Below are 27,835 nucleotides of genomic sequence, written 5' to 3' on the forward strand. Positions count from 1 at the left end.
CTGAAATTCAACAGCTCTTAGCATTTATTTTGGAAGTTTATTGCTTAATTGGCTAGAAAAATAAACTTAACATACAGCGGCATGCAAATGTTTGGGCAGCCCTTGTCAAAATTTCTCTTTCTGTGAATAGTTAAGTGAGTAGAAGACGAACTGATCTCCAAAAATCATAAAGTTAAAGATGAAAGATTCTTTTCAACATTTTAAGCAAGGTTTGTGTATTATGTTTGTTTTGTACAATTTTAGAGTGAAAGAATAGGAAAGGAGCACCATACAAACGTTTGGACACCCCAGGAGATTTGAGCTCTCAGATAACTTTTACCAAGATCTCCGACCTTAATTAGCTTGTTAGGGCTATGGCTTGTTCACAGTCATCGTTAGGAAAGGCCAGGTTATGCCAATTTCAAAGCTTTCTAAATAACCTGACTCCTCAAATCTTGTCCCAACAATCAGCAGCCATGGGCTACTCTAGGCAGCTGCCTAGCACTCTGAAAATTAAAATAATTGATGCGCACAAAGCAGGAGAAGGCGATAAGAAGATAGCAAAGCATTTTCAGGTAGCCGTTTCCTCAGTTTGTAATGTAATTAAGAAATGGCAGTTAAAAGGAACGGTGGAGGTCATATTGAGGTTTGAAAGACCAAGAAAGCTTTCCGAGAGAATTGCTAGTAGGATTGCTAGAAAGGCAAATCAAAACCCCCGTTTGACTGCAAAAGAAGCTCAGGAAGATTCAGCAGACTCTGGAGTGGTGGTGTATTGTTCTACTGCGCAGCGACACCTGCTCCAATATGACCTTCATGGATGAGTAGTCAGAAGAAAACCTTTCCTGCATACTCACCACAAAATTCAGCATCCGAGGTTTGCAAAGGAACGTCTAAACACGCCTGATGAATTTTGGAAACAAGTTCTGTGTAATGATGAAGGTAAAATAGAACTTTTTGGCTGCAATGATCAAAGGTATGTTTGGAGAAAAAAAGGTACAGAATTTTGTGAGAAGAAAACATCTCCAACTGTTAAGCACGGGAGTGGGTCGATCATGCTTTGGGCTTGTGCAAATTGCGAATTGTAAATTTCGCTGCAACAATTCAATTAAATAGCAGCAAATTCTGGAAGCAAACATCACACCGTATGTAAAAAAGCAGAAGATGAAAAGAGGATGGCTTCTCCAACTGGATAATGATCTTAAAAACACCTCGAAGTCCACAATGGACTACTTCAAGAGGCGCAAGCTGAAGGTTTTGTCATGGCCCTCAGAGTCCCCCAACCTAAACATCATCGAATATCTGCGCATAGACTTCAAAAGAGCACTTGATGCAAGACGACCCAGGAATTTCACAGATCTAGAAGCCTATGGTAAGGAAGAATGTGCAAAAATCCCCCAAACAAGAATTGAAGGACTTTTAGCTAGCTACAGTAAGCGTTTATAAGCTCTGATACTTGCCCAAGGGGGTGCTACTAAGTACTGACCGTGCAGGGTGCCGAAACGTTTGCTTCGGGCCCTTTTCCTGTTTTGTTATTTTGAAACTGAAAAAGCTGGAGATGAAGAAACAGTAGTCTTGCTTAAAATATTAAAGAACGTGTCATCTTTAACTTTATACCTTTTGGAAATCAGGTAATCTTTTACTCGGTTAGCTTTTCACAGTGACAGAAATTTTGATCAGGGGTGCCCGAACTTTTGCATGCCACTGTAAATAATGACGGTTAATACTGTGATTTATCTTTCTGAAGCCAAATGGGCAGAGGCACTTTAGTTCTGCCAAAAGTAATGCAAAATAGAAAAAAAAATACAGACATCGTCGTAACAATAAATGACGCATCACTACCGCTTTCTGGAATAGTTAGAGTGAGGCTTTTTCTATTGGTCCAATGAGATCACAGGTGACAGGTACGTCTTACATAGAAACATAGAACATCTAGAGCTTAATACAGGCCCTTCGGCACACAAAGCTGTACTGAACAAGTCCTTGCCTTAGAACTACCTAGGCTTTACCCACAGGCCTCCATTTTTCTGAGCTCCATGTAGTTCTTAAAAGACCCTATCATTTCAGCCTCCACCTGCGCCACCGGCAGCCCATTCCACGCACTCGCCGCTCACTGCGTGCCAAAACCTACCCCTGACATCTCCTCTGTACTCACAAGGTACACTGCAGATGCTGGGGTCAAAGCAACACGTACAACAAGCTGGAGGAGCTCAGCAGGTCGGACAGCATCTGTGGAAAGTAGCAGTCAACGTTTCGGGGCGAAAGGTGCACGTTCCTGCTGATCTCCTCTGTACCTGGAAATTTGAATTCAATCTGACTAAATCAATAGAATAAAATCCCTTCTCCCACTTTATCAGAGACATGTGGTTGTACGTTTTTAGTTTATTTCACTCGGGATGTTCAGCTGCGTAAACCTACGGCCCGGTCTGTTGCAGACCAACAACGACGTGACCGACTGAAAGTTATATCTGCTTTTGCACATCTGTGTCCAGTCCATCGTTCCTGGTGTATACAGTATATAGTTACTGTTCTATAGATCTGCTCATTATATCCACACAAAAAAAAATCCCAGTGTTATGTGTGGTGACAAGTAGGCAATCTGTTAATAGATGTTACTTTGAAATTTGAACTGGAATGCCGAGGCTTTGAAGTGGGTGCAGAAGACTTTTACCCGGGCATGGGCTATAACAAGAAGTTGGATAAACTTTTTTTTTTTTTCCTCTGGAGGGCAGGAGACTGCGGATAGAGATTTAAAAGTTTATGAGAAGCTTGAATAAAGTTGACAGACAGGATATTTCTACCAGAGTGAAATGTCAAACAATAGAGAGCATACATTTAAAGTGAGACGTAGCAATTCCAATGGAGATGTGGGGGTGGGGCAGGTTTTTTTTTAACACACTCTATGGATGGCGCCTGGAATGAGCTGCCTGGGATGGTGGTAGAAGCAGATATATTAGGGAATTTAAAGAGATATTAAATTCCCTACATTTTCCCTAAATTCACAACATTTTCCATTAAATGGGAGAAGATTTAGGGGAACTTTTTATATTCACAGACAGGCGGGAAGACAGGAATGTCCTGCCGAGGGTAGTTATAGAGGCTAATGCATGAGGACTTCAGAAATATGCAGGGTTATAGGCTGTGAGTGGGGAGATGTTCGAGGTAGTTGGGGCGCAGGGGAGCGATTTAGAGGTCTGGCGTAGGGAGAGTGCGGGCGTCAACGAGGTGAGTTCTGGCAGGGAGCCGAGTGAGGAAAGCGCAACTGGGGAGTTGAAGAGTGTGGTTCGAGCATGCAGAGTGCCGGGTGCTGGTGGGAAGCGAGGAGAGCGCAGAATCGGCGGAGGTGGAGGACGAGATCCTGGACATTGCTCCTGAAGTAGATATACTCCAGCTTTTTAACAGACTTTCATAAGCACGGGAATGATGCGACAATGGAGTGTATTCGGCTGTGTGGTACGGATGGCAGCGAGAGAGCGAGAATGTGGCCGACGCAAGATGAGCGCGGGATGCGAAAACAAGGACGGTAGGCCGGTGGTCGTTGAAAAGAGTGACCCCAGGCGGATAGGCATGCAGGTTGAGCACGCGGATGGGAGCGGGATGGTTTGGGGAGGGTAGCGATGAGAGCGGGGTGGGAAGATTGTGCGGGTTAGGGAGCGAGGAGAGAATGAGAGATTCATCGAGCGAGGAGAGCGCGGGAGGTCACCAGACTCTGTGAGACTGACTTTCATCAGGCTGCAAATGAGATTCGGTCTTTCTGTGAAGAGATATAAACCACTGTTACAGTGCGCTGGGTGCGCGGGGCAGCAGTAATCTGAGGTCTGTGGTTTTTTTTTACCCATAGTAAGACGCATCTGATACCAGAACAGGAATTTACGGTGTTTTATTGATTTCATCATGACAAATGTAAATTAAAGTACCTATGAGTTGCTAACATACGGAAATAAATAAGCTGCTCCCGATTCATACACAGTAACACACAATTAACTGACCGACGACAACGAGAGACAGGTTGAATAATCAATCCCGTTTCTCACCGTTACTCTGAATCGGGGAATCGATGATTATAAAATCACACCTCAGGGCAGTGTCCGAGATCGCTGCCGAGGTATTTGTTAATTTAACATCACTATAGTGGCAAGACTGACGAATTACCGTCCTCAGCCCAAAGTGAGAAAAACGATCCCCTTCCCGAATAATCCAACCCGGGACACGGGTGTCCCCGAGTAACAATGGCCCGCTTTGCAATTCCTGTCTGTGTAAGTCCCCGGTTCCCCTTGGCGAAACCTGCACCAGGACATCCGGCGGAAGCAGGGCCGCTGCACTGCAGATGGAAACACTCGACTATGGGACTGGTTCTGACGTCAGAGCACACTCGGCTGGAGCCGGAGTCTATTGGAATTAATTCTGGGTCGAGGCAATTAAAGGCGACCGTTCAAGATAAAACCGGGAATTCTGCTTAAATGTCCTCATCCCTCGGGGGAAAATTTTCACATATTCCGATGGTCAAATATCACGCTCAGTCCTGGTCTGGTTTCTTGGAGAGACCTCAGTTCCTTCACCCCGGTTTGACTGAACCGATTCTTCACCAGCCTGAAACAGATGGAAGAAAAAAGATAAAATATTCAGATTACAGATTACCCACCAATGTCAGTAACAGGGGACTGGAGGACTGGAGTTAAGGTTTCAACAACACTCACAGACAAATATCACCAGAAAACCTACGGATCTGCTGTTTCTTTTTATCATATTGAATCTTAACACTTACACAATCCGCTCCAGACTCGGGACTGCCAGTATAAGGCGACGAAGAGCGGGGACAGATCGGTCTGTGAGCCAGTTTGATCCCAGGTTCGCCCGCGTTAGTAATCCGTTTGTAATGATAGCTGAGACGAGATCCTCGACACCAGAATCTGTGAGACGGACACCACTCAGCCTGGAGATAGAGAAAGTGAGGGTGAAGGACACAGAGAGACAGGAGACGGTACAAATCCCCAGTGTTCATCAGTGACACACTTACTGACCACATTAATGTTCAGTGTCAGACACCCAGTGACTGTAAACACAATCTCCCACAATCTGGTACTTACCACAGTTTCTGTATTTTACACTCTGGGTTCTTCAGTGCCTCAGATACCAGTTTCACCCCTGAATCTCCCAGTTTATTAACACTCAAGTCCAAATCCGTGAGTGATCGCGTTGTAATGAGAGCGGAGACGAGATCCTCGGCACCAGAATCTGTGAGACCGACACTGAATAGCCTGGAGATGAGAGATAGGGAGTGAAGAACACAGAGAGACAGGAGACGGTACAAAGCCCCAGTGTTTATCAGTAAAACAATTACTGATCACTTTAATGTTCACTGTCAGACACACAGTGAATGTAAACACTATCTCCCATAGTCTGGTACTTACCGCACTGTCTGTATTTTACACTCTGTGTTCCTTAGAACCGCTGACACCAGTTTCACTCCTGAATTTCCCAGTTCATTTTCACTCAGGTTCAGCTCCGTCAGTGATGGGATTGTACTGAGAGCAGAGACGAGATCCTCGGCACCAGAATCTGTGAGACCGACATTGTTCAGCCTGGAGATGAGAGAGAGTGAGGGTGAAGGACACAGAGAGACAGGAGACGGTACAAATCCCCAGTGTTTATCAGTGACAGAATTACTGATCACATTAATGTTCAGTGTCAGACACCCAGTGACTGTAAACACAATCTCCCACAGTCTGGTACTTACCACAGTTTCTGTATTTTACACTCTGGGTTCCTCAGAGCCGCAGACACCAGTTTCACTCCTGCATCTCCCAGTTCATTGCGCCCAACTCTAAACACAAACGGAAAATTGATGAACAAAGTGATTCAAAACGTGGGTCTGAGGGAATTTATCTCACTCTGATATTTCAGGAAACATTAAACCCTTCAGTAAACCACGGAACAGAGTTCCCATCATTGTCAATGTCCCTCGCTGACCAGCCCCAGGGTATTCACCGAATGGAGGTAATTTATTCTGTCGGTGTGACCCTGCAAACTCCACTTATTCTGTCTCAATCCCGGTGGTCAGAAAGATATTCCTGTTTCATGGGCGTCGGAAGGAGCAGGATTGAAGTTTAGATACATTCCCATGGTGAAGATCATGTTGGATGGGAAGATGTTCAAAGGCGATTGTGGAAGAGTCCCCCACAACAGAAGAAGATAAATAGGCGGAGAGACTCCAGCGGCAAAAAGGGGCATGGGGAAGGGAAATCCGACAGGAAAAAGGGAGATAGCAAGGAGAATCCCTCAGGAGGAAGAGGTAGGACGATTGATTCCCTCAGGAGGAAGGGAATAGTGAAGAGTAATGCCACACGGGGTTGGGATGGGGAAGAGAGATTGGTGAGTTGGCAGGGGACCGCGCAAGACAGATCCCCAGCAGAAGTGAGTTCCAACTGTGAGAAGGGGAATGTAGGAGATATTTCCTCAGGATGAAGGGGAATGGGAACAGAGATCCGACGGGAGGAAGAGAGATCCCACAGGGGAAATGGGACGTGGAAATGTGATCGGACAGGTGCAAGGGAATGCGCAAAAAGAGATTCTCAGTTTAAGAGCTTGTGGAAGAGGTATCCGACCGTCGGAAGGGGAATACGAAGGGTGGTCCCACAAGAAGAAGTCATGAAAGATACCACAGGAGGAAGTGGGATGCGAATGAACATTCCGCAGTAGTAAGGAGGATGTGGAAGAGGTTATCCAAAAGGAGGAAGTGGACTTGGAAAGAGATCCCACAGAAAGATAAGGATGCGGCAGAGAGACTCTACTGCTGAACGGGGCTGGGGAACAGACATCCGCCTGGAGAAAGCGGACGAGGGAAGTTGATCCGGCAGGATGGAGGGTGGTGGCGAAGAAAGTAACGTCGGAAGAAAGGGAATTACTACAGAGAGATCTCGGAGGATGAAGAGAATAGGGAAGAGTGTTCCCACAGGAATAAGGCGGGTGTGGAAAAGAGAACAGGCACGTGGAAGGAGGATGTGGAAGGGACATAAAAGAGGATGAAGGGGAATGGAGAGGAGAGACGCCACGAGGAAGAGGAATGGGAGAAGAGAGACCCAACAGGATGAAGGAGGATGGGGAAGAGTTGTCCGTCAGTAGGATGTGGAGTGGTGAAGAGAGATTCCACAGGATGGAAGGGGTGTGGAGGAGCGATCCAGCGGGGGGGGGGGGGGGGAGACTGGGAGAGAGTTCAGACAGGAGGAAGGGGATTGGTGCACAGAGATCCACAGGACGAAGGGGATGGGAAAGAGGGATCCAACAGGAGGACGGTGGTGGGGCGGGGATGAAGCAGACATATCCCACAGAAGGCTAGCGATAAGAAACGATGATCCCGCAAGAGGAAGCGATAGGGGTTAGGCCCACAATCTGGAGAGGAGGTGCTCACATTGGACTGTGTATCTGATAGTGAGCAAATACGCACAAGTGGAGCGATGATGATAATCACGCACAGGGAAGTACAAGGACAGGACAATCTCACAGAGTTCTGCCTCACCCTCTCACTAGGAGAGTCTACTGGCCCTCACTAGTCCCTCACCAGGAAGATGGTGTGAATCTCTGACCCACACGGTGCAGGCAGTGTCGGTCTGGGTGTCATTGACAGTGAGAAGAAACATCCTCAATGGACGTGTCACAGGCAGCGAGAAACACGGCCACTCCTGTGATTTACTACCATTAAACCAATGGCCGTTGTCACTAATCTGATGGTCTTCAATGTCTCTTCACAAGGAACAACAGAACCCTCCCGTCCTTGGAGATTTACTGACCGACCCCCTGGGCATTCGTCACAGTTCTTCACAATCCGATTTACTACAATTTTAGCCAAATTCTTTTATATTGAAAAACACAATGGAAAAGTTTCACAGTTCATAATGAGAGATACATCAAGTTACCTCAACTCGTGGCACTTGTGCAGCCCGGGTCCCAGCCGCTGGATTTCTTCACACTGAATGTTGCATTTCTCCAGGTCCAGGTGTTTTATTGTATCACAGAGTCCGATGACATGAGACAGGACAGCGCAGTCAATCGGGGTCAGTGTCAATCCACTGAATGAAAGTGTTTCCACAGATCCCAGGGTGGCCTGAGCCAGTCCACTATTCTGAGACTCAAACAGGTAGTGCAATGTGTTCAGGAGGCTCCTTTTACCAGCTTCACTCTCTGTGTTTCCACTCTGGCGTTGAAACTCCTCCTTCACCCAGTCAATCACCTGGCAGGTTGTTTCATGAGGAAATGGACCCAGAAAGTCCTCCAGGCCCCGAGCTGTCATTGGGGAGGAGAGACCAGCAACAAAACGGAGAAATACCTCGAATCGCCCATCTGTCGTGTTGTGGGCTTCACTGAGGGATTTCAGGATATCCCCGGGATGTGGATTCAGGAATTGTGCGACTGCAGCTACAAACTCTTGGATGGTGAGGTGTGGGAATGTGTACACCACGCTCCGGGCAGAATCTTCTCTCTCCAAAAGCTCCATTAGGAACCCGGACAGGAATTGGGAAGGCTGCAGGTCGTAGTTGATCAAATCTCCACCTGTAAACACAATTTTCTTTTCGGACACTCCTCTAAAGGCCATCAGACCAACTCTGAGTAACACATCACGAGGGTTCTCAATCTCACGGCCGTGGTTTTTCAGGATGCTGTATATATAGTAGGAATATAGTTGGGTGATGGTGTTGGGAATTCGCTGCGTGCCCCTGACATTTTGTGTGAAGAAGGGTCCCAGTACTAGAGCAAGGATCCAGCAGTAGGAGGGGTTGTAGGTCATAGTGTACAGAATCTCGTTCTCTTTCACGTGTTTGAAAACAGCTGCTGACACCGTCTGATCTTCAAAATGCCTGAAGAAATATTCCTTCCGTTCCTCACCAACAAATCCCAGGATTTCAGCCCGGACTCTGATCTCGGCCTTTTCCAATAAATGTAACGCAGTGGGGCGGGTGGTCACCAGCACTGAACACCCTGGGAGCAGCTTGCCCTGGATTAAACTGTACACAATATCCGACACTTCACACCAGCACTCGGGATCTGGGCACTGGTGCTTGGGTTCTGTGTCTCTCCGACTGTCAGCAAAATCGATTCTGTGTTTGAATTCATCCAAACCATCAAATATAAACAGCAATCCCTCTGGGTTCTTCCAGACCTTTCTCAGGATATTCCTAAAGTAAGGATAGTGATCCAGAATCAGTTCCCTCAGGTTTATTCTGCAATTAATGGAGTTTAAATCCCGGAATTTGAAACTAAAGACAAATTGGAATTGTTCGTATATTTTTCCCGTAGCCCAGTCATAAACAATCTTTTGTACCATTGTTGTTTTTCCGATCCCTGGGACTCCGGCCACAGCTGCAGAACACCCGGACCTCGGTGGTGTAAATAATTTCTTCATTTTGTCTCGAAAACGATGTGAGTCATTGCTCTGAAACAAATGAGCAATGCGGATTTTCTCCAGCTCTCTGCGGAGATGTTTCTCCCTCCATTCCTCGTGGACTCTGCCTCTTGCCAGCAGTTCATGTTCCACTAGTCTCCGATCTCGAACAGTGGAAATGACCGTGAGCTCAGCGTATCGATCAACCAGCTGGAAAACGTTCTCCTTCTCGCTCATCAGGATCGTGTTCACTCTCAGTTCTTCCGTCTGTGCGCGCAGAGTCTCCTTGTGTTTCCTCTGAACGCCTGAGGACATTATGAACAAAAAATGTAATGGTCACGAGTCCCCCAACACATTTTCTCATTTGGAATGACCTGACAGATAAAGTGGGTGATCTGGGCATATTATCAAGGTTTAAGGCACATTGGCAGGAGAACTTTAGAGGGTTATGGGCCAAACGGGGGAAGATGGGACTAACTCGCTGGGTAACATTATTCGCGTGGATGTGTTTGACCGAAAGGCCCGATTCCATGTTGTAATAGTCTATGACACTGTGCATCCATCACAACGTCAGGGAAAAGTGTCTGTGCGCGCAGAGTCTCTTTGTGATTCCTCTGAACGCCTGAGGACATTATGAAAACAATATGTAATTGTCACGAGTCCCCCAACGCATTTTCGCTGCGAAAGGTTTTGCAGAAGTTCAGACAATGTTTGTCTGCCGGTGGGGATCCGGCCTACATACAGTGCTGAAAATGAATACCATAGCAAAATCATTTAAACTTCCTAGTTCCCGCGTCCCATGGGATCATGTCTTCCCTGATGGTGGCGTTTGCCACTTTGTTAATAATTGCAGTTTCACAAAGCTCTGATGAACACGAGGTCAACGCACAGTCCTGGATATTTCAATGTTCCACTTTTACAGAAATACGTACTCCCTTTACAGTTTAAATTCTGCCGAACTAGGCTTTTGTACCAACTTTTTAACAAACACTACGATCACACAAATCCTCCACTCCTTAGTAGTCCATAACGTTCAATATTGCATTCATCCATGTACCTATTTCAGCGTCGCTTGAATGACCCTAATTTATCAGCTTTAGCCATTAACCCCGGAACCGCATTCCAGACACCACTCTCTGGGTAAAGGATAAAGAAAACTACCTCTGATATCTCTTTTAATGCCTGTAGTATAAAACAAATTGTAGAGCCCTGCGGTTCTGATATTGAACAGAGGGATGTGGACGTGCCAGTGCAGATGTCACTGAAAGCAGAATCTCAGGTAGATTGGATGGTGAAGAAGGCTTTCGGCAGACTGAAGCATGTCAGTCAGCGTTTTGAGTACACGTTGCAGTTGTAAGATGTTACTGACTCACGAGGAGTCATTGTACAGATTTGGTCACCTTGTCATGATAAAGATGTTAGTAAATTAGAGAAAGTGTAAAAATGGTTCACCAAGATGTTGTCAGAACTCGACGACCACAGTTACAAGGAAAGATTGCATGGAACTGGATATTATTCGATGAAATCTAGGAGGTTGAGGGGTGGGCGGATAGAGGTACGTTGTCATGACGGACACAGACAGGGTGCTCAACGTCTTTACCCTGGAGATGTGGTGCGAACAACAAGAGAGTATAGCGTTCAGATCAGATGAAAAAGAATCGAAAGAGCTTCAGGGCAGCTTCTTGGCCGAATACTGGACTCGTATTGGAGGTTTCTGCTCAAAAGCTCGAAAGTTGGCAGGCTGTCTGAGGACTATGGCAAATCTAAATGGCTTTCAGTCCTCCAGGCGCCCAGATTCCAACACGAGCTAAACAGGGGTAAATATTCTCAGAGCGAAATAAAAAGGTTGGTATTTCAACTTACCTTTTAGGTGTGTGGGCACTTCAGATAAACCCCGCTCGGTGTCCATGTAGGCGAACTGCGCATCACCTGTTTAAAACAGAATAACTTGCATGACGTCTGCTCTCTGCAACACTATAAATTCGGCAGCATTTACATCTGTAACACACAGTGTATTGTTCAACATACCACGTTCCTGTATTTCCTTCAATATTCTGTTAAGCTTCGGTAAATGGTGGTGTAGTTTCACAAAGGATTCCCACATCACCCTCCGGGCCCCGGAGCCCTTCTCCATCACCAGATCCAGGAGGAGTTCGGAAGCGCCCGCTCGGTTTCCCTTCTCTGCGAGCTCAGTCACGCTCTGTAATGAGCAATGGGGAGTATACTGAGAGACGGAGAGAGGCGGGCTGCAGGCAGGAGGAAAGGATCTGCAGGAACAGGGAGTGCGGACACTGGATGGGTACGGGTCCATCCTGAACACAGACAGAGAAAACACCAGATCCAGCAATGACAGTGTCACTGTCGGGTTTCCCCGGGGTAAACTGCTGGTTAAAACCAAGCAGGCTCACATGATGGACTGTGGCAGACTCAGGCTTAACTGCCTGGTAACATGAGTGCTCCGGTTTCAGCCTACAGCTGGGAACTTGCACCGAGGAGCAGCCAGCAACTTTAAGAGTTCTGAGCATGTCAAGAATATCAATGCAACTGGTAGTAATGGCGAAAAGGAGTTTGGCCTGGGATTATCAGACATCAAATGGGGAATGTTATGGTTAGATATCATGTGTGGCCCTTCGATACCATTCAGTCTGGGTGGGAATAATTGAATGTGCCCCGGTACGTAATGGTAATTAGAAGGCGGTCTCTAGATAATATTTTGTTCACGTACGCATACTTAGCATATCGTGGTTTTATTGATAGTCATTCAGCAATATATGTGCGAACATTTCTTTATCCAGAGGGTGGCGAATCTGTGGAATTGATTGCCACAGTAAACCGTGGAAGCCAAGCCATGAGGTATTTTTAGAACATAGTGTATTTATGGCCATTCGGCCCACAATGTTGTGTCGACCATATAGCCTACTCTAGAAACTGCCTAGAATTTCCCTACCACATCCATCTATGTTTCTAAACTCCAAGTACCTATCTCTTAAAAAAACATTGTCCGCCAAGATCACTCAACCGGTTCTCATAAGAAACGCTCTCTCATCCAGCAATTCTCCTCTGCGCTCTCTCTATAGTATCCACTTCTTTTCTGTTGTAAAGTGACCAGAACTGAACACAGTACCTTAAGGGGGTCTAACTACGGTCCAATATAGCTGTAACATTACCGCACGGCTCCTGAACTCTATCTCACGGTTGATAAATACCAACACACCACACACCTTCTTAAAAACACTGTCAACCTGCGCAGCAGCTTTGAGCGTCCTTTGAACACGGACGTCAAGATCTCCTTAATCCTCCACACTGCCAAGCGTCTTACTGTTAATATGGTATTTTGTCTTCAAATTTGAACTTTCAAAATGAACCACTTCACACTTGTCTGGGTTGAACTCCATCTGACACTTTCCTGCCCAGTTCTGCATCCTCTCGATGACCCGCTGTAACCTCTGACAACCCTGCAGACTATACACCACACCGCAAAACTTACTAACCCACCCTTTTACTTCTTCATTCAGGTCATATATAAAAATCACAAACAGGAGGAGTCACCGACCTCTTTTCAGAATACCAACCAGCTACAACCACCCTTGGCCTTTTGTGGTCAAGCCGAGGTTGGATCCCAGCAAGTTCTCCTTCGATACCATGCTTCCTTACTTACTGAAAGAGCCTTGTAAGAGAAAGTTGTCAAATGCCTTACTGAAATCCATATACAATGCATCCATCTATTTAAACAGGAGTCTGATAGGTTCCTGATTATTAAGGTATTCAAAGCTATTTGCTAGCATGGTTCGGGAGGGTTTAAACTGATCTTTAAGGGGGATGGGACCCGGAACGATAGAGCAGTGAAAGAAGAGCATGGAGTAAATCCAGATCTAACATATAGAGAGACTTTGAAGAACGCGAAGCAGAATAAAGGGTGTAAAGTTAGTAAGGTGGAAGGGCTAAAGTGCGTGTACTTCAATGCAAGAAGCATCAGGGACAAAGGTGATGAACTGAGAGCTTGGATACATACGTGGAATTATGATGTTGTGGCCATTACAGAGACTTGGCTGGCACCAAGGCAGGAATGGATTCTCAATATTCCTGGATTCAGTGCTTTAAAAGGGATGGGGGGGGGGGGAGTGGCGGAGGGGTGGCATTACTGGTCAGGGATTCTATTACAGCTACAGAAAGGGTGGGGAATGTAGCGGGATCCTCTTTTGAGTCAGTATAGGTGGAGGTCAGGAACAGGAATGGAGCAGTTACTCTACTAGGGATATTCTATAGGCCCCCTGGTAGCAGCAGAGATACCGAGGAGCAGATTGAGAGGCCGATTTTGGAAAGGTGCAAAAATAACGAGGTTGTTATCATGGGTGACTTTAACTTCCCTGATATTGATTGGCACTTGATTAGTTCCAAGGGTTTCGATGGGGCAGAGTTTGTTAACTGTGTCCAGGATGGATTCCTGTCACAATATGTTGACAGGCCGACTAAGGGGAATGCTTACGAACCGGGTAAGCTCACAGATCTGTCAGTGGCTGAGCATCTGGGGGACAATGATTACCGCTCCTTGTCCTTTAGCATTATTATGCAAAAGGATAGAATCAGGAAGAACAGAAAATTTTTAATTGGGGAAGGACAAATGATAAGGCTCTAAGGCTAGAACTTGCGGGTGTGAAATGGGATGATATTTCTGCAGGGAAATATACTATGGACATGTTTTCGATGTTTAAGGATCTCTTGCTGGATGTTAGGGATAAATTTGTCCCGGTGAAGAAGATAAAGAATGGATAGTGTGAAGGAACCATGTGTGACAAGTGAGGTGGAAAATCTCGTCAGGTGGAAGAAGACAGCATGCGTGAGGTTTAGGAAGCAAGGATTAGCTGTGTCTATTGAGGAATATAGGGTAGCAAGAAAGGAGCTTAAGAAGAGGCTGAGAAGAGCAAGAAGGGGGTATGAGAAGGCGTTGGCGAGTAGGGTAAAGGAAAAGCCCAAGACATTCTTCAATTATGTGAAGAACAAAAGGATGACAGGAGTGATGGTAGGACCGATTAGAGATAAAAGTGGGAAGATGTGCCTGGAGACTGTGGAAGTGAGCGAGTTCCTCAATGAAAACTTCTCTTAGGTATTCACCAATGAGAGGGAACTTGATGACGGTGAGGACAATATAAGTGAGGTTGATGTTCTGGAGTATGTTGATATTAAGGGAGAGGAGGTGTTGGATTTGTTAAAGTACATTAGGACGGATAAGTCCTCGGGGCCTGACAGAATATTCCCCAGGCTGATCCACGAGACGAGGGAAGAGCCTCTGACTTGGATCTTTATGTCCTCATTGTCCACGGGAATGGTACCGGAGGATTGCAGGCAGGCGAATATTGTCCCATTGTTCAAAAAAGGTAGTAGGGATAGTCCGGGTAATTATAGACCAGTAAGCCTTACGTCTGTGGTGGGAAAGCTGTTGGAAAAGATTCTTAGAGATAGGATCTATGGGCATTTAGAGAATCATGGTCTGATCAGGGTCTGTCAGCATGGCTTTCTGAAGGGTAGATCGTGTCTAACAAGCCTGATAGAGTTCTTTGAGGAGGTGACCAGGTATATAGATGAGGGTAGTGCAATGGATGTGATCTACATGGATTTTAGTAAGGCATTTGACAAGATTCCAAACAGTAAGCTTATTCAGAAAGTCAGAAGGCATGGGATCCAGGGAAGTTTGGCCAGGTGGATTCAGAATTGACTTGCCTGCAGAAGGCAGAGTGTCGTAGTGGAGGGAGTACATTCAGATTGGAGGGTTGTGACTAGTGGTGTCCCACAAGGATCTGTTCTGGCACCTCTACTTTTCGTGATTTTTATTAACGACCTGGATGTGGGGGTAGAAGGGTGGGTTGGCAAGTTTGCAGAATACACAAAGGTTGGTGGTGTTGTAGATAGTGTAGAGGATTGTCGAAGATTACAGAGAGCCATTGATATGATGCAGAAGTGGGCTGAGAAGTGGCAGCTGGAGTTCAACCCGAAGAAGGACGAGGTGGTACTCTGTGGAAGGACAACCTCCAAGGCAGAGTACAAAGTAAATGGCAGGCTATTTGGAAGTGTGGAGGAGCAGAGGGATCTAGGGGTACATGTCCACAGATCCCTGAAAGTTACCTCACTGTTAGATAGGTTAGTTAAGAAAGCTTATGGGGTGTTAGCTTTCATAAGTCGAGAGATATAGTTTAAGAGACGGGATGTAATGATGTAGCTCTATAAAACTCTGGTTAGGCCACTCTTGGAGTACTGTGTATTTTCTGGTCGCCTCACTATAGGGAGGATGTGGAAGCATTGGAAAGGGTACAGAGGAGATTTACCAGGATGCTGCTTGGTTTAGAGATTATGGATTACGATCAGAGATTAAGGGGGCTAGGGCTTTACTCTTTGGAGAAAAGGAGGATGAGAGGAGACATGGTGGAGGTCTACATGATATTAAGAGGAATATACAGAGTGGACAGCTATCGCCTCTACCCCAGGGCACCACTGCTCAATACAAGAGGACATGGCTTTAAGATAAGGGGAGGGAAGTTCAAGGGGGATATTAGAGGAAGGTTTTTCACTCAGAGAGTGGTTGGTGCGTGGCATGCACTGCCTGAGTCAGTGGTGGAGGCAGCAACACTAGGGAAGTTTAAGAGACTACTATGACAGGTATATAGACATAGACTACACAGACAGGTATATGGATGAATTTAAGGTGGGGGTTATATGGCAGGCAGGCTTTGAGTGCCGAATGGCCTGTAATGTGCTGTACTATTCTATGTTCTATGTTCGTTCTAAAGGATATGGGGAAAGGCAGGAAATTGGGGTTGAGAGCAATGATGGCATGGCGATCAAATTCGACTGGCCGAATGCCCTAATTCTGATCATATGTCTTGTAATCTTAACAGTATATACGGTAGGATTTTTTTTTAAACCTGTAAATATAACAGACACAAGCAACAGAAGTTCACTGAACCACGAGGTATAATGGGATAATTGCTCAAATACAAGAGTTTCAGCCGTTCACAAGAGAGACGATATTCAGTAGTGTCTGGTCAATAGATGCTGGGGGTGAGGGTAGACTCGACAGATGATCTGCAAAACCAGTCACTATACATGGGTTATGAAGCGAACGCAAACTGATGTGTGGCAATAACGATTGAGCTTTGCGAATGTAATGGGAAATGAGACAGATTGGTGTGAAGTGGTTTCCTGTACACTTGCAAGTTCCATCAGGTTGGCACAGTACTAAAGTCTCATGTCAGTGATTGGCTATACATTAACCAGTCTAAACCTGATAGAGGCTGCTATTGGTTTAATAAAGGCTCAGTGTAGCTGCATCTGGGGACACTTTTGTTATTATTGACCATAAGTATCTCGGCCTTTCAATGACCGACATTTCTTGTGCACCAATACTGTGGGTCTGTAATAGCTTTAGAAGAATCTGCACTCAGTCTGTGTCCTTTCGACTTACGTGATGCTCCCGTCCCGTGAAATGATCCTCGCCTGTTAACATGAGGCCGAGTTCCTCCACACCCTCCTCAATCGCCTGCTCCAGTCGGTCCCGATAGAATTTCGTCAACTGGAACAGTTGGTGATCGACACAGTGTGACAGGAATGCGGAGATTTCAGAGCTCCGATCTGTGGACAATAGAAAATCACAGCATGACTGTGCCGACCACGGTGTGAATTTAAACCAATCTCATCTACAGGCACATGGTCAATATCCCTCCGTTTCCTACTTACTCAAGAGCTCCGTTGAAAGCACATCCCAGACACCGATCACTTTCAGTGTAAGCCATGCATCCTCAATCCCCTTTAAACTTTCACCTTTAACCTATTTCCTCTATGCGCTCAGGAAATTCTAAGCAGATTCTGGAGTAGGTTACATGGTCGGAACAACATTGGGCCAGGGGCCTGCAATGTGCTGTAGATTTCTATGTTCTATAGGCTAAGTTCAATGTTGTATGTGCACCATACGGACGGAGTTTCAATGGACAAAAAAGAAACACTGAGCATACCTGCGTCCATTCTGACTCTGACTGATGATGGTTGATTGCCGTCTTCTTGAATTTGGTCTCGGTGGAAGAACGCCCCAACTGCTGGTAACGCTCTGAATAACAGAAATAAAAGAGAGCGAATAAGTACCAGGGATTTAAACACAAAATGCTGGAGGAACTCTGGTGGTCATGCAGCATCTATGGAAAGGAATAAACAGTCGACGTTTCAGATCGAGAAGCTTCAGCAGGACCTGAAAGAAAACGAGGTCAGAATAAGTAGGGGGTGAAGTGAAAGGCTAAGAATTTGATTGGTGAAAGGGTAAAGGGCTGGAGAAATGTGAATCTGATCGTAGACGTTCGAAGAATATTGAAGAATCGTATTTCCAGAACTTCGAGAAATCGATGTTCATGCCATTAGGTTGGAGGCTACCCAGATGGAATATAAGGTGTTGTTCCTCTAAGCTGAGTGTGAACTCATCGTGCCAGTCGAGGAGGCCATGGACTGACATGTCGGAATGTGAATGGGAAGTTGTATTAAAATCGGTGACTGCAGGGAGATCCCGCTTTTTTTGGAGAGGTGAAATGGTCTACAAATCTACGTCGAGTCTCACCAATACACAGGACGCCACACCTGGAACAGCAGATGCCGTAGATGACCCCAATGAACTCTCAGCTGAAGTGTCGCATCACCTGGAAGCTCTGCTTGGGGTCCCGATTGGCAGAAAAGGTGGAGGTGCACGGGCAGGTGTAGTTGGCAGGAATGAGTGCAAGCAGGGAGATCAGTGGGGAGGGACGAATGGATATGGGATTCGCGTAGGAATCGCTACGAAGCCGAAAGTGGCGGGGATTGGAGGGGCAGGAGGTGAGATCCCATTGGAGATGGCGGAAGTCATGGAAATTTATATGCTGGATGCGAAGGCTAATGGGGTGGCAGGTGAGGACAAGAAGAAGCCTATCCCTGGTTTTGCGGCGGGAGGATCGGGTGTGAGAGAAATGGAATAGATGCATTAGAGCTTCAGACCCAAGTATGACCAATTACTAGTAAATTCTACGTATTGCTTGTCCAGTAGCATCTGCCGCATCTCGCCGATAGATACAGAGATAAATGCACCATGTATAAAGACTCTTCGGCCCAACGAATCCATGCCGACTGGTGTACCAAGACAGCTTATCCCGATTTCCTGCGTAAGGCCGATGTTGCTACATCGCCCTGCGTGAGACATTAGCTGTTCATGCCCTTTTTAAACCTTTACCTCTCATAGTTAATCTATGTCGTTTGGTTTCCCTTGACTTCGGACAATGGCTGTTAATGTCCACTAAATCTCTGCCATTCAAAATTTAAAACACTTCTGTAATGTCGTCGTTCATTCTCCTACATTCAAGGAATAAAAACAAAGCGTGATCATTGTCTCCTTCTAACTCAAGCATTTTGGTACTGAAAACATCATCGGAAATCTTCTTTGCATTATCTGGAGTTTAGAGAAGGAATTTCCAGAATGCAACGGCCATAACTATGCTTAGTACTGCAAACATAGACTCACCTACGACATTTACAACTGCAATATAATATCCCAACTCCTGCACTCATAGTGTCTTGATGAAAGCCGGCGGGATAAACGCCGTCTTCACTACCCTGTGTCCCTGCGAACAATTCATTACAGTCCTCTGTCCCTCTGCTCCATTTCACTCGCTGGCGACCCAGAACAAATTTTGTGTAGGTTTGTTTTCCGAAATGCACCAGCTCACACTCAATTGTATTGAAGTCTATTTGGCACGCCTCCGTCCTCTTTCCTAACTGATCTGGATCTCCCATTATATAAGCTAATCTTCTTGAGTATGAACGAGTCTTGCCAATAATGATTCACCAGCAAACGTATTGATCAAGACCTTTGATAACCGTTGATATAAATAACAGAAAAAAAACGTCCGAACACCGAGCACTAGACCACGCCAGCGTCCATCTGACTATCACACCAACTCACCCGGATACACTTGCTACTTTCCAACACTTCTGCACCATCTCCCTCCCCTTGGGTGTTATTGTTCTTTGTAAAGGTTTGTAATAATGTTCCTCCTGAACATTAAGAACTTTAAATATTGTTGGGTTACCGCATCGGTGAGTTTCTCGTTGGGAAGAAAGCGAAGGAGCTGGACTTGGTGTGCATCGTGCAGCTACCTGCGTCAGAGAGGTATTTGAAGGTGTCGCTGTGCCAGGTTGTGTGTAGACTAACAGCGAGGAATCGTCTTAAACCCGTTTATTGCGATAACAAGACCCTCTTGGACTCTGTCAGTGCGGAGTGGTCTAACTCTGAATCAATGATCTATTAGCAAACGGCGGGGTAGCTGCGTAGCCTCGTCGTAGCAAGGACTCGGGCTCAAGCTGCGGCATCGCCTGTTTGCAGACACCCAGTGAGAGGGGTCAGATTCGTTACACTCCACCTGAGGCAATGTGGCGTTATGTCCACGCTGTGGCCGGTGAAGCCACCCCCACCCTGGCGTTCGCTCGGTAGAAGGCAACATCTATTGTATTCGACTGTATGCTCCTGCAGCATTCTTGAGCTCATGGTGTATGACTATACGTGTTTTCGGTGACTGTTTGTTAGTGACATCGCATATGTGTTTGGTCTCTTCAATGTGCGATATGTGCGTTGTGCTGTGTGTGACTACTGGTACTACGTCTTGCATCTTGACCCCGGAGTAACCATGTTTCTTTTGGCTGTTTCCTGTCCGGTTGAATGACAATTAAATTTCAAATTGAACAGAAATTAGACAATTTCTTTTTCATAAACAAAATATAGTATAAATTCCAATGTTTTGTATCACCAAGGGACTTCTAAATGATGTATTTGTTCCTTCAGAGAAGTTGTTAATACAGATTGGGAAAAGAAAGGCTTCATCTATCTGTCCACCTCGAAGCACCTGCCCTTCCAACATCCATTGAGAAAGCCTGCTGGCTCAAGCAGCGTCTGTCACAACGGTTGGGATATGGCCCAACTGCGGAATGAGAGACACTCAAATGGATCGATATTTCACAGACTTTAATGCAAACGTCGTTAAAGGGTAAAATAAAACAATAAGCGCAAGGCCAAACAGAGTCAGTTGACTCGACAGTCTAATTTCTCAGGCATTTCTCCCCGTGCGGCCTCCTCTACATCGGCGAGACCCGAGACAGATCGGGGGACTGCTTCGTCGAGCACCTCCGCTCCGTCCGCCACAGCAGACAGGATCTCCCGGTTGCCACCCACTTCAAGTCTGCTTCACATTCCCATTAGGATATGTCCATACATGGCCTCCTCTGCTGCCATGATGAGGCCAAACTCAGGTTGGAGGAGCAACACGTCACATACCGTCTGGGTAGTCTCCAGCCCCTTGGTATGAACACTGCATTCTCCAACTTCTGGTAATTCCCTCCCTCTCCCTTCCTCTATCACACTTTCACTCTGACTCCTCTTCTAGCTGCCTATCACCTCAATCATGATTCTGCCTTCTTCTACTACCCATAGTGCTTTTCCCTTACATTCCTTCTTCACCTTTCCTGCCTATCCCCTCCCTGATTGCCCTCCCCCAACCCTTGACCTTTCCTCTGATTGGATTTTCGCCTGCACCTTCCCCTCCCCCAACCTTCTTTATAGGGCCCCTGCCACCTCTTCCTTCAGTCCTGACGAAGTGTCTCGGCCCGAAACGTTGACTGCTCCTTTCAACGGATGCTGCCCGACCTGCTGAGTTCACCCAGCTTGTTTGTCCGTATAGAGCATAAAAGCAAGGAGGTTGTGCTGAGACTTTATAAGACACTAGTTAGGCCGCACTTGCAGTATTGCCAACAGGTTTGGACTCCATCTCTCAGAATGGATGTGTTGTCATTGGAGAACGGGTTAACAAATGAGGAGCGTTTGGCAGCTTTGGGCCTGTGCTTAGTGGAATTCAGAAGCATGCGTGGGGATCTGACTGAAACCTACTGAATGCTGAACGGACTAGATAGCATGGATATGGAGCAGATGTTTCCGATGGTGGCGGTATTCTGAACTAGAGGGCACAGCCTCAACATTGAGGGGCAACCCTTCAGAACAGAGGTAAGGAAGATTTTTTTTTGAAGAGTGTAGTGAATCTGTGGTATGCTCTGCCACGGACTGCAGAGAAGGCCAAGTCCGTGTGTATATTTAAGGGGGAAGTTGTCCGTTTCCAGATCGTTCTGGACATTAAACGATATGGCGAGAAGGCAGGTGTATGGGGTTGAGTGGGATCTGGGATCAGCCATGATGGGATAGCGGAGTGGACTCGATGGGCAGAATGGCCTGATGCTGCTCCTCTGTCTCATGGTCTGAGGTTCAGGGGCTTGGGAATGCTGGATGTGGTTATAAATTGGCTTCGCGGGAGAAGCCAGCCAATGCTAAAAGATAGTTTAAACCTCTGACTGGAGACCAGTGGGTAGTGGGATGCCCCAGGGATCGGTTCTGGATCCATTGTGGCTTATCATCTATGTTAACGGCCTGGATGATATAATTGCAGCAATGTTTGGCTTCGGTTCATCGACAGGTAATTTACACGTTTGATGGCCCGTTCGCACTAAATTGATTTACGGTAATTGTAGTCATATCGTTTCTTGTGAACATACCAGGCTGAAATTGACCATTCAGCCCATCGAGCTTTCTGCCCCACACAGTAAAATCATGGTTTTTGTTTTGAAATACCACCTGCCGCTTTTTGTAACTATTTCCCGACCCCACCCCCAGCTCGAAACAGCGACAATCAACACAGTCACAAAGAGGAAAAACATGCATTGATCTGCAGTGACAAATTTGGAAATGGAACCCGTGCTGGCGAAGCAGCTTATCGCAGGATGGTTTTGAAATCGTAACCCTTAAGCTTTAGTTTGAGAACTGTTTTTAACCTGGACATAAATTGTGGAAAATCTCACACGTGCGGACAGAAAACTGCAGGATGACTAACAGCACCACCGCCAGAGGTGGGTTACAATAGAACTGATGACTTCTTGAATACTGCTTCAAAACACAGATAACGTGATGATTGGTAATAAAGTTTCGAAATAAATCTCAGAAGCTGAATTATTCTCACCTCAGTTCACCAAGAATGTTCTGTTTCCGTGTCAATATGTTTTCAAGTCGTTTTCTGCGAACTTCATTGCAACCAGTCCAGCGACAGATATTTAGTAGCTGCGGGGAGGGGCCGGTGTTGCTGTCCTGGGTGACTCACAGCGCGATTTTCCGTGTACAAGCTGCTGCCTGTCCACAGGGCGGATTCTCTGCTGAAACCGAACAAACCAGTTCGATACTCCACTTTAACTGTGCACAAAGGTAGCTTAATGTTGTATTTAAGTATTTCTGTTACAGAAAAATCAAACAATGAACACCCGTCGATATAGAAAAGAAAGATCCCCAGTGTCTTCAATCTGAATGACTACTTGTTACAATTGCTACCAGACTTTGTGAGAGTTCTGTATTTAATTTTACCCCCACTCCCATCATTTGTAGTTTTAATGTCATTGTTTTTTTTTTGCGATTTAACTCATTAAATTGATCTTAGGCATTCTCTACTGCGACGTTCCGAACAGTAAAACAGTAGAATCTCACGGTCGCTCTGTTATTCTGAGTAGTTAGTTTTTATTTTGTGTACGTGTGTGTGTGTCCCTGTGTCTAACTGTGAGAGAGAGAGAGATCGGAGTAGGGACCTTGCCCTGCCCCGGGGGACATTTTAAATATCACTATCCGTGCGCAAGGTTCATCTGCACTGACTCAGTAGAACCTGCCGCAGAAAATGTGTATAACTGAAGGTGACGACGTCGTTGCTTTTAATGCATTTGGTCAATAGTTACTTCGTTGAACGTGTCAGAGCTCCCTTCTCCCCTTGTATCCCCGCCCCCCCCCCCCCCCATCTATCAAAAGCCGAGCCCCGCTGTAAACGCACACTGATTTGCAAAATCGGAAACTACATTTACCTCTGATTTTGAAACCGGACGGTGTTCAGTGCTGTCTGGGATGATGAATGTGCCGACCATGCACCAAGAATTCGGTCTGCGCTGCTGCTCCCGAAGCTATTCAGTTATAGAGAGTCAGTCGCTGATCACAGGTAGACAGGTCCGGATGATCCGGGGTTAATGAGACAGTCCGCAGTTCTGGTTCCACACCTCCTCACCGGTCTGGTACAGGTCTGTCAGCGGGAGGAGAGGGGACTAGGAAAAATATAGCCAACACAGATAGAATTACAGAGGCTGTGAGAGTCTTCCCCCGCCGTCGCAAGTAGTTTCTGTCTGGATTTCCGTGTAGATCTCTATTTTCCTCCTTATTCCTGTGACGCAACCAGCAAGGCGGAGAATCTCCATTTTATTCAGCCAGTGCCAGGCTGTCAAGTTGATCCAGCGGGATGAGGTTCCACCCTCTGTATGAACGGGGCTGTCCGGCGCAGGGCACGTTTCAGCTCAAACACTCCACACCCGTCACAGTTATTTCAGGGTTAAATTACTTAAGGCGTGACAGCGGGGAGGATGAATTAAGGAGTGGCGTTACCAGTCAGAGAAAATGTTACGGCAGTGTTCAGTCAGGAGAAATCGTAGAACTCGACAAGTGAGGCGTTCTGTGTGGAAATGAGAATTAAGAACTGTATGGCCACGTTACTGGGACTATATTAAAGACAGCCCAACAGTCCTAGAGATTTAGAGGAACACATTTGAAAGATCTCAGACTGTTGCAAGAACCTTGTAGTTGCTATAGTAGGTGATTTTAATTTTTCACATAATGACTGGGAATCCCGTATTGTAAATGGACTAGGTGGCATAGAGTTTTTCAAACGTTTTCTTCATCGGTAGGCAGAAATCCCAATTACAGAGCGTGAGATACTGAATCAGTAATTAAGCAATGGGGCAGGGCAGGGGACAGAAGTTTGTGTGGGGGGATACTTTTCATCCACTGACCACGATGCCATAATGTCCACGTAAAAATTCAAAATGTCAGGTCTGACCTTTGGGTTGAAATTCTGAATTGGAGAGAGCGCAATTTTGATGGTATCAGAATCGATCTGGCAAGTGTGGATTGAGAAAGGCTGCTTTCTGTCAAAAGTATACTTGGAAAGTGTAAGGCCTTCAAAAACGAAATTTTGAGACTATAAGCTTGCAAGTGCTTCGCAGAATGAAAGGTAAGAAAAGCAAGTGTAAGAAACTTGATAACCAAGGGATATTGAGGCTCCAGTTAAAAGAAGAAAGGAGGTGCATAGCAGATACTGGCAAGTAGGATCAGATGAGGCCCTTACGGAGTGTAACGCGTGCAAGAAAATGCTCAAGAAGGAAATCCGGGAGGCTAAAAGAGGCATGAAGTTCATCTAATATACACGGTGAAGGGAATTTCTGAGGATTCCACAAACATGATCCGAGCAAAAGGATTGCACTGGATAAAGTTGGACCTCTGAAAGACCAAAACGATAATCTGTGCAAGTCTGATGTAGCTGTATTTCAGTGGAGTAAGGGAAATTACACCGTTTTAAGAGAGGAGTTGGCCAAAGTAAATTGGAAGAAGCTGCTGGCAGGGATGTCAGCAGAGGAGCAAAGGCGTGCTTTTCTGGAAAAAAAAATGAGGAAGTTGCAGGGCATGTTTACAGTATTCTAAAAATGAAGAAATACGCATAAGGAAAAATAGTACAGCCGTGGCTGATAAGGGAAGTTAAAGCCATTGTAAAAGTAAAAGGAAGGGCATACAACAAAGCAAAAAATAGTGGGAAGATAGAGGATTGGGAAGTTTGAAAAAAGCCTACAGAGAGCAACTAAAAACATCATTCGGGAAAGAAATATGAAAGAAAGCTCGCAAATAATATCAAGGTAGATAGTAAAAGTTATTTTTCAAGTATATTAAAAAATAAAAGAGAAATGATAGTGTAATTGGTGACACAGGACAAGATAATCTTGCCCGACGGACCCGTTGTAATTCTTTGAGGAGGTGACAAGTAGGATAGATAAAGGGGATGCTGTGTATGTTGTATATTTGGACTTTCAAAGGGCCTTTAACAAGGTGCCACACATGAGGCTGCTCACCAAGTTAAGAACCCATGGTAGTACAGAAAAATTTCTAAGGTGGTTAGAGCCTTGGCCGAATGGTAGGAGGCTGCGAGTGGGAATAAAAGTGTCCTTTTTATGGTCGCTGCCAGTGACTGGTGGTGTTCCGCAGGGGTCGGTGTTGGGAGCATTTCTTTTCCTGCCGTATATTAAAAATTTAGATGGTAGAATCGATGGTTTTTTTCGCCAAGGTTGCAGATGATACAGATGCATGGTTATGCATTTTGGTAGTAGAAATAAATGTTCGTACTATTTGCAGATGGGCATGGGACTCCTTGCAGAACACCCAGAAGTTTATCTTGCATGTTCAGTCGGTGGTGAGGAAGGCAAATACAATGTTTGCATTTATTTCAAGAGGTCTAGAATACAAGAACGAGGATGTGATGTTGAGGCTTAACAAGGCCCGGGTGAGGCATCACCTTGAGTATTGTGTACAGTTTCGGTCCCTCAGCTTAGAAAGGATGTGCTGGTATTTAAAAGGGTCGAGAGGAGGGACGATTCCAGGAAAGAAAAGGATATCACACTAGGAAGGTGTGATGACTCTGGGTCAGCACTCGCTGGAATTCAGAAGTATAAGTGTGTGGGGGGGGGGGGATCTCATTAAATCCTTTCGAATGTTGAAAGGCCTAGACAGAGTAGATGTGGAAAGAACGTGAGAGGGTCCAGGACAAGAAGACGCAGCTTCAGGATGGAGAACCACAGGGATCACAGGTGCTTTGTCACTTGCTGTTTGTCATCTATAATGATTTATAGGATAATCTGGTCCACTGATGAGCACATTTGCGGATAGCACCAGGTTTGGGGCTGTAGTGGACAATGAGGACGGTATCGTGGCTTGCAGAAGGATCTGCACCAATTGTAAAGATCGGCTAAAAATGGCCCAATGGAATTTATTGCAGAAAAGAGCAAGGTTTCGCACTTCTGTCGGACCAACCACGGTCATACGGCGGTGAAGTCTGATCTGAATAATTATGTGCAGCTTTGGTCACCAATCTGCAGGAAAGGTTGGAGAAGGACAGAAAAAAGATACCAGGATGTTGCCGGCTCTGGGGGACCTCAGTTAAAAGGGAAGTTTGAGCAGGGTAAGAATGGAATCCTCAGAAAGTGGAAGACTGAGAGGGGATTTGATAGAGGTGCACACAATTACAAGGGCTATAGATGGAGTTGGTGCAAGCAGGCTTTTTTTCTACAACTACAATCGGGGTGAAATGTGAGAAGTTTATGGGGAAGGTGAGGGGAAACACAGAAACTTATATAACCTACAACACAATACAGGCCTTTCGGCCCACAATGCTGTGCCGAACATGTACTTACTTTAGAAATTACCTAGGGTTGCATATAAGTAATTCGTCTTCACTCAGAGGGTCGTGACAGCATCGTGAAACAAATGGTGCGGGCGAGCTTGATTTCAACGTTCAGTCGAAGTTTGTATGGATATATGGATAGTAGGGATATGGAGGGTTATGAGCCCGGTGTAGGTAGGTGGGGGTAGGCAGTTTAACTGGCTTCGGTATTGCCTCGATGGGCTGAAGGACCTGTTTCTGTGCTGTCGTTTTATATGACTGTCTGTTCCGGGACATGTAATTTCATCCTTTCTTCTGGAAACAAACCAAACCCGTTCGCCGATGTACGGTTCAGGGATGTTTATGACTATTCATTTATTGACACCAGCATCAACCGATTATTGTATTTCCATCCTGGCAAATTCTTGCAAGAAACACCTTCGCCCTCGGTTAACACTGCGCCATAAAGAATTTATATTTCTTAAAAGAAGCCAGTTCTAAAAGGGAGTATGTTCGGAAATGGGCGCTATTGTAGGAGTGATGCACGAACTTGCGATGGGCGTCCTCACTGTTATTGGAATGGCCGTCGGGGAGGGAGAGTCGGAGAAACTGACAACCTTCACCGCAGTTAACCCGGCTGTCGGGGGGGAATGACGTATTGATTGAAAATTATAACAAGTCCGGGAGTTATGTAGTATTCATAATGGTAGCCAGGAAAGGAATGATCCCCTATTTTTTAAAATGTTCACGGCAGTGCAGACCAAAGCTCAGCACTTCGGCAAACTGCAGAAAGAGAACGGAGAGAGTGAGTGGAGAAGACAGAGACTGCAGTGAATAGAGAAGGTGGGGGAAGGAGAGATAAAGGGATCGGAGTTAAAGAGAGAGAGGGGAGAGATTTGGAAAGGAAGAGAGGAAACAGGAAAATAGCTAGTGAGATTGATGAGTGGAAGTGGGAGAGGGTGGAGGGAAGGAGGAAAAGACGGTGAGAGAGTGAGAGGGAAAGCGTTGAAGGGGATGAGGTCAGTGAAAGTGGGACAGAGTGGTTATAGGTGGAGGCCGAGAGGAAAAGATTTAGGAGGAGAGAGAGAGTGAGGCAGATGGAGATGGTGGCATGGAGAAGGGGAAAAATTGAGAGGGATAGAGTCAGAAAGGAATGACAAAC

The 27,835-nt window shown here is 45.9% G+C and overlaps 1 protein-coding gene across 2 annotated transcripts; it reads right to left on the reverse strand.

Moving 5' to 3' along the window:
- Positions 1 to 3,857: 3,857 nt before the first annotated feature.
- On the reverse strand, positions 3,858 to 23,576 carry LOC140722046 (NACHT, LRR and PYD domains-containing protein 3-like). Of its 2 annotated transcripts, none has more exons than XM_073036859.1 (12): positions 23,288 to 23,576; positions 22,408 to 22,594; positions 17,356 to 17,447; positions 16,809 to 16,975; positions 11,381 to 11,552; positions 11,216 to 11,281; positions 7,890 to 9,657; positions 5,714 to 5,800; positions 5,388 to 5,558; positions 5,064 to 5,234; positions 4,742 to 4,909; positions 3,858 to 4,566 (listed from the first exon to the last, which is right to left on the reverse strand). In XM_073036859.1, the coding sequence occupies exons 3-12, from the start codon at positions 17,363 to 17,365 to the stop codon at positions 4,464 to 4,466; spliced, it is 2,883 nt and encodes a 960-aa protein (XP_072892960.1). In that variant the 5' UTR covers positions 17,366 to 17,447; positions 22,408 to 22,594; positions 23,288 to 23,576; the 3' UTR covers positions 3,858 to 4,463. The 2 variants fall into 2 exon arrangements, with proteins under 2 accessions (XP_072892960.1, XP_072892959.1); XM_073036858.1 differs by having other exon boundaries at positions 22,408 to 22,597.
- Between the last annotated feature and the right edge of the window lie 4,259 nt (positions 23,577 to 27,835).

Source organism: Hemitrygon akajei, unplaced genomic scaffold (assembly GCF_048418815.1).
Source record: "Hemitrygon akajei unplaced genomic scaffold, sHemAka1.3 Scf000068, whole genome shotgun sequence".
Taxonomy (NCBI): domain Eukaryota; kingdom Metazoa; phylum Chordata; class Chondrichthyes; order Myliobatiformes; family Dasyatidae; genus Hemitrygon; species Hemitrygon akajei.

Excerpts from the sequence above, each read along its gene's own strand:
- LOC140722046 (XM_073036859.1), bottom strand. Across the intron at positions 9,658-11,215 it reads AGTGCCCACACACCTAAAAG|GCGTTCAGAGGAAACACAAG; the intron begins GTAAGTTGAAAT and ends TAATGTCCTCAG. Across the intron at positions 4,910-5,063 it reads TGTAAAATACAGAAACTGTG|GCTGAGTGGTGTCCGTCTCA; the intron begins GTAAGTACCAGA and ends CTCTATCTCCAG.